Source organism: Silene latifolia, chromosome 8 (genome assembly GCF_048544455.1).
Source record: "Silene latifolia isolate original U9 population chromosome 8, ASM4854445v1, whole genome shotgun sequence".
Taxonomy (NCBI): Eukaryota; Viridiplantae; Streptophyta; class Magnoliopsida; order Caryophyllales; family Caryophyllaceae; genus Silene; species Silene latifolia.
Window position 1 is genome coordinate 48,091,559 of NC_133533.1, and position 6,755 is coordinate 48,098,313.

Below are 6,755 nucleotides of genomic sequence, written 5' to 3' on the forward strand. Positions count from 1 at the left end.
CTTTCCAGCAATAGAAATACCACGAACCGAACTCAACAAAAGCAGCAACGTCGACTCTCGCCATATAACTTCTTATCAATTGATTGATCACGTGATGATTAATAATTTTTGTTAACCTGAAAATCCGAGCAAATACTATCCTTACCCGAAATTATTAGCAGATTAGCATCGTTGGTTTCACTCTTAGCCTGGTTCGGAAATACTTCTTGTTCTTTTATAATTAGGTCATCAACCAAGCCCTCTTCATTCACGCCTTCTACACACTGCTCCTCTTCATGACCATCGGCAAAAGATTCAACTTTCTCTTCTTCGTCTTTGTGAACAACTTCGATGGACTCCATATATGACTCTGTCTTTGTCTCATCTTCAACCTACTCTTCTCTTTCATGAACAACATTGAAAACCTCAATACCTAGCTTTGCGTTCGTTATATATTTCACACGATTGTATAAGTCCACGTTCAAGATTGTCTAAATTGTATGAAACATGATTCACCCTTTGTGCTAAATCTTTCAATAATAAAGACATCTCAAATTCCTTGCACTCCTTGAAAATTTGTTTGAACTTTCTTCGAGACATGACAGCACAAGTGACAAAAGATAAACCCTAGGACCGTCTGGATTTAAGGAATTCAAAAACCTAACTCTGATACCAATTTGATATAGAATAAAGGAACACGATCTAGATACACGGATCGTGATCTGAAAATATGCAGCGGAATCAACTTTTTTGTATTCTATATTTATGAAATGAACGAAATATGAAAGCTATGGAGTGAATTGCTCTCCTTCCTCGCAAGAAACTCGAACAACACAAAACTAGGGTAGCGATCTCGCTCTAATCCTCGCAAGGTTATAGCTTAATCTACTATAACTCCAGCCTCGCAAGGGTGAACTACAAACTAACCTCACAAGACTAATTACGGTTGTTCGCAAACAAAAAAGTAATTTTATTACTCTCAAACTCAAAGTTCAACGTGTATGTACCAAAAAAAAAAAAAAACTCAAAGTTCAACGTGTGTCCTCTTTATGGTTTACAATAGATCCCTATTTATACTAATTTCATAACTAAAACTAACTTGGAAAATAAGATAACAATAAAATAAAACCTAAATCAAATCAAATCTAAATCAAATCAAATCTGATATTATCTCTAAGCTAGGTGAGGAAATGTAAACAATTGATGGGAACATACCATGTGTTCTTAGTCAACAATATTGACAAGTGTTGGTCATATTTCCTCACTAAAAATCGGTCCATATGGACTCAATCGGGTCCATTTCAATTTCCGACATTTGTCCCACAAATGCTTATAAGTCTTATATTTAATTATCTTATATAATTAAAAATTAATTTGATTATTTAGCACTTATTAATACAAATTAACCACTAATGACTACTCAACTATTAAGTAATTATTAAACCATTTTATCACTTTAAAATGTGTTAATGGACCCTTATTAGCTAATTTTACAACCTCTTGTAATACTAAATAGCTAATCACAAATTCTTGTTTGTGACGGACGCTATCCGTCACAAACAAGAGACGGGGCGAATAGATACCGTATTGTGCAATATGGGCCGGATAGTACTATTGAGTGGGGTATGTTTATAATATATAAAATTGTGGTAGAATTTGAGTGGGAAACATAAAGTACAATTGCATTAAATGCCATATTTCATGAAATACAACACCAAATCATCTTTACGTCAAAATGGAGAGATCAACTCACCTAAATCCTTCACCCATGGTTTCACTTTCCATCAACCCTAATCATCCATTCAAATTTCCAATTTTCTCACAATCTTCATAATTATCATCAAATCTTCATACTTTTTTCACAATCATAATCATCCATTAAATTTTTTCTCACAAAACCATGGCTATGGATGGGAACTCGGCAATGGAGGATGATAATAATCAACAAATTGTTGATTTTGAGACCGCTCATTCTGTATCGCTTGATGGTAATGTTGAGACCGCTGATGTATTATTTGATGGTAAAGAAGATGATTTTGCAACGATGTTGATGAGCAAAGGTATGTTTTTGATTTTGTTTTGATGATATATTCTTGACGATTTTTCGACAAATTTAGTCGCATAAATGTTAGTTTGCAATGTTTGTGTTGTTGGTGAGTTTTTTGGACGATTTGTGTTAGATTAGTAAAGGATTGTATTTATTAAGTTGTTTTTTCATATTTGTGTTCATGAGATTTTAGGGCAATGTTTTATGTTTTTTTTTCATGAGATTTTTGACGATTTACATGAGATCTTAGGTCAATGTTTAGATCAATATTGGTAAGTCCAATTTTTAATGAAGATGGGTCAATTTGTTAAGCTTGTGTTCATGATATTTTAGGCATATTTTTGACGTGAAAGATATGTTTTTGATGTTGTTGGAGTTGAAGATGAAGATTAACTATGCATAAGCTAACAACAACTAACTTTAAAGAAACACAAATGCGTTTTCAACAGATTATCACTTTAGGTTATAGTGTGACCATTTTAGGGTTGAGTGTTATGACTTTAACCAAATCTTAAAATTTGGTTGCTCGTTATAGGTACTGATCTTTCATATATGTTAGCATTGTGTAGTGTATACTGTCACCATTTTCTAGTTCAGTGTTGCCCTTTTAACTAAAACGCATTTTTTTGTTTACCTTTTCATAGGTACTAATCTTTAATATATGTTACCATTGTGTATTGTACACTGTCACCATTTTAGACTTCAGTGTTACCTTTGTAACCAAACCTAGTTATTTTGTGTATCTTGTCATAGATATTAATCTTTAAATTGGAAATGGTGACAGTATGACTAAAGGTGGTTACATTCCGAGTTACTGTTAAAATGTGACCATGATAGTTATGCTATGTATACGTTTTAGCTATTAATCTTTAAACTTAAAATGGTGACAGTATGACTAAAGTTGGTTACATTCTGATTTTCTATTAAAATGTGACCATGATAGTTATGATATGTAGACGTTTTAGTAAGAAACGTGACAGCATGTTGTGTGTGTTTACAACTTAAAATGGTGGCATTCGGTCTGAATATGGTTACCTTCTGATGTAACACCCCGGCCCAAACCAGGTCGGGAGCGGTTACTTATGATAGCTCACAAGGATGTGTACATGGCCCACAGATCAACATGGGTCCTTTATAGCGCATTTTGTCCTCACTTATGCGCATCCCGGGAACCTTCCCAGGAGGTCACCCATCCTAAGACTACTCCCAGCCAAGCACGCTTAATTGTGGAGTTCTTTTGCATGGATAACCATAAAAGAAAGTGCACTTTGTTGATATGGGTAGTAATTTCAATCACTAGTCATTTAAGCCTATCAATGAACCTCTTCAATTACCGTGAGGTGTTACAATCACCCCCACTTGAAGAACGCAACGTCCTCGTTGTGCCTGAGAGTATAACCGCTAACCCAGAATCCTCCCTCACTAGGTGGGTGATCACAATGGAGCGTATAACAACTGCCTCCAGGAGCGTATAATACCTGCCTCCCATCACCACACGGTCGCAGGGTTGCTCTGATACCACTTGTAACACCCCGACCCAAACCAAGTCGGTAGCGGTTACTTATGATAGCTCACCAGGCTGTGTACATGGCCCACAGATCAACACGGGTCCTTTATAGCGCATTTTATCCTCACTCATGCACATCCCGAGAACCTTCCCAGGAGGTCACCCATCCTAAGACTACTCCCAGCCAAGCACGCTTAACTGTGGAGTTCTTTTGTATGGATGACCATAAAAGAAAGTGCACTTTGTTGATATGAGTAGTAATTTTAATCCCTTTAAGCACTAGTCATTTAAATCTATCAATGGACCTCTTTAATTATCGTGGGGTGTTACATCTGATGTATTATTAAAATGTGACCGTTATAGTTCTGATATGTAGTTGTTTTAGTATGAAATGTGACAACATTTTTAAACTTAAAATGGGGACAGTATGACTAAAGTTGGTTACATTCTGATTTACTGTTAAAATGTGACCATGATAGTTATAATATGTAGACGCTTTAGTAAGAAACGTGACAACATGTTGTGTGTGTTTACAACTTAAAATGGTGACATTCTGATTGAATATGGTTACCTTCTGATGTACTATTAAAATGTTACCATTATAGTTGTGATATGTAGTTGTTTTAGTATGAAATGTAACAACATTTTTAAACTTAAAATGGTGACAGTATGACTAAAGTTGGTTACATTTTCATTTACTGTTAAAATGTGACCATGATAATTATGATATGTAGACGTTTTAGTAAGAAATGTGACAGCATATTGTGTGCATTTACAACTTAAAATGGTGACATTCTATCTGAATATGGTTACCTTCTGATGTACTATTAAAATGTGACCATTATAGTTGTGATATATAGCTGTTTTAGTATGAAATGTGACAGTATGTTGTGTGTTAAAAAACTTAAAATGGTGACATTCTGAGTAAAGTTGTTTACAATTTAGTTTTTCCCTTTTAACCAATGCTTAATATATCTTGTCATAGGTACTGATCTATCAGGTTGTTTACTTGGAATAAAAGATAGAAAATAGGAACACATCTTCAGCTAGTATAAGAAACATTCGCAACTTAAGGGATTTAGTATCGAGAAATGATCTCGTAAGGCCGACGTGAAAGACAGGCCGTTGATTGAGATATACTTTAGATGCTCATGCGAAGGTGTACATGGGAACGGGAGTAAAGTCAGTACTAGCAATGTTAGGAATGCAGCAATTACTCGCTGTAAATGTGAAGCCTGTGTTAGGACACAAGTAAATAATGATGGATTATGGGAGGTAGTGCAGCACGTGGTTGAACATAATCACCCTTTCACACTCGTTCAGTGGCATCATCATCATAGGTCGGAGCGCAAAATCACAGAAGCGGAGAGTGAGGTAATAAAGGCAATGACTAAAGCACATGTTCCTCCTTCAGTCCAATTTAAGGTTGTTGCGGAAGGGGCTGGGGGTGATGCGTTTATCGGCCACACAAAGCGAGACCATATTAATTATGTTAACAAATTGAAGATGAAATCAATTGAAGGTGGTGATGCAGCCACTTTGATCAACCTCATGACTAGTAGGCAAGCGGAGGAGTCGGGGTTCTTTTTCCGTGTTCAGTTTGACAAAAAAGGAAGATTAAGTAACCTATTCTGGAGGGATGCGATGATGAGAGAGGACTATTTGTTGTACAGAGAAGAAGTTAAAATATTTGATACGACGTATCGCACAAATAGGTACAATCTCATTTGTGGAGCCTTTGTTGGTATTAACAACCATTGGTCAAATGTCATGTTCGGTTGTGCTTTCCTGTCGAACGAGAGGGAAGAATTTTAATCTCCTATAAAATCTAGTGCAAAACAGTGGCGGAAACACTGTTGAATGAGATAAAATACACAAAGATAAAAGTTCTAGCTGTTATAAATCGAGAATGTATAAAATTTTCAAGGATAAAATAAAAACAAATGGTCAAGTCTAAACAATTGTCACTTTTATAAAAAGGGCGAAAATAAAATTCCTCAAAGTGTTCAAACTAAAACCATAAAAGAAAGCAGAAAAAAATAGAGTAGGATCTGCAAACTACTCGCTAGCTCACATAGAAATCCCCAACAAAGCTAACACCTGTCATGTTATAAACATAACAGCCACAATAAGTGGGTAGTAACTCGACGTTCTCCCAGCCATATCACATGATATAAATGTTATAGATGCAAATAATATATCAAAGTAATTGAAATGTTATAAAACATAAGTAATAAAATATGATTACCAAATCACGTTAAAACCAACGTGTTGCATGCTTAAAAGCAAAATATTCAAAAGACAGAATGCAAATAATTTAGTTCAAGCTAGATATTCACTTTAGCTATACTCCTTGACACCGCAGCATCTTACACTAGTTTCGGAAACCCAGTGTCACGCAAAGGTGACCAACTCCAGGTCCACTCACTAGACAACAAACTATAACAGGACTCGTCTTACCACGTAGTGCGTAGTCCCAGTCTAAGTACATGTACATGATTCTACGACAATCTGTACCTCCTACAAGGGTACCCAATTATATAGCTGTATAAGAACCCGTATGCCTTAGTTCATTATTCTTTGTCGTTACTTTAATTATTCCAAACTTAAAAATATCCCAAAGATTGTATCTTATTTGAAATACATTACTTCAACAGTTCGTGAGTGAACTACACTTTTATTTCTTCAAAATAGAAAGCTTAAACTTTACTTTCCAAAGTGTAAAATTATTTCAAGGTTAAAAAGTAATTGAAGCTACTGTACTAAAGCTTAGAATAAGCTAAAAATTTAATATACTTAGTAAGATATATATTATTGGGCCTTAATGTGACAAACTCTTAAAAACAGATTTTTTAAACTGGACAGCAGCGCTATAAAATTAATAATTAAATACAAAAAAATCGAAATGATGCAAGGCCAATTTTCATAGTTTCCTGTAGCTTTTAGATACAACTTTCATTTAAAAACCAACTTCAAAGAACGAAAGTATCAAGAGTCTAAAAATCCATTTCTAAACACTGACAGAAAACGATATCCAGAAAGTTTCAGTTCTTAAAACGACTTTAAGAAAACATTTTAAGGCAAAGTAAAATTCTAAGCATAATTAGACATTATAAAGTTTTTGTGAGAAAATGATTAGCCACTATATCAAAAGGATTTTTACGAACTAAACTTTGAGCAAAAGTCTGAAACGCGGTTTACAGGCGAGCTGTTCATAAATAA

At 34.8% G+C, this 6,755-nt stretch overlaps 1 protein-coding gene across 1 annotated transcript; it reads left to right on the plus strand.

Annotated features, from left to right (window-relative positions):
- The first annotated feature begins 1,879 nt into the window (after positions 1 to 1,879).
- LOC141595138 (protein FAR1-RELATED SEQUENCE 5-like) lies at positions 1,880 to 5,348 on the plus strand. The gene is made up of 2 exons (XM_074415111.1): positions 1,880 to 2,039; positions 4,693 to 5,348. The coding sequence occupies exons 1-2, from the start codon at positions 1,880 to 1,882 to the stop codon at positions 5,346 to 5,348; spliced, it is 816 nt and encodes a 271-aa protein (XP_074271212.1).
- Positions 5,349 to 6,755: the final 1,407 nt, after the last annotated feature.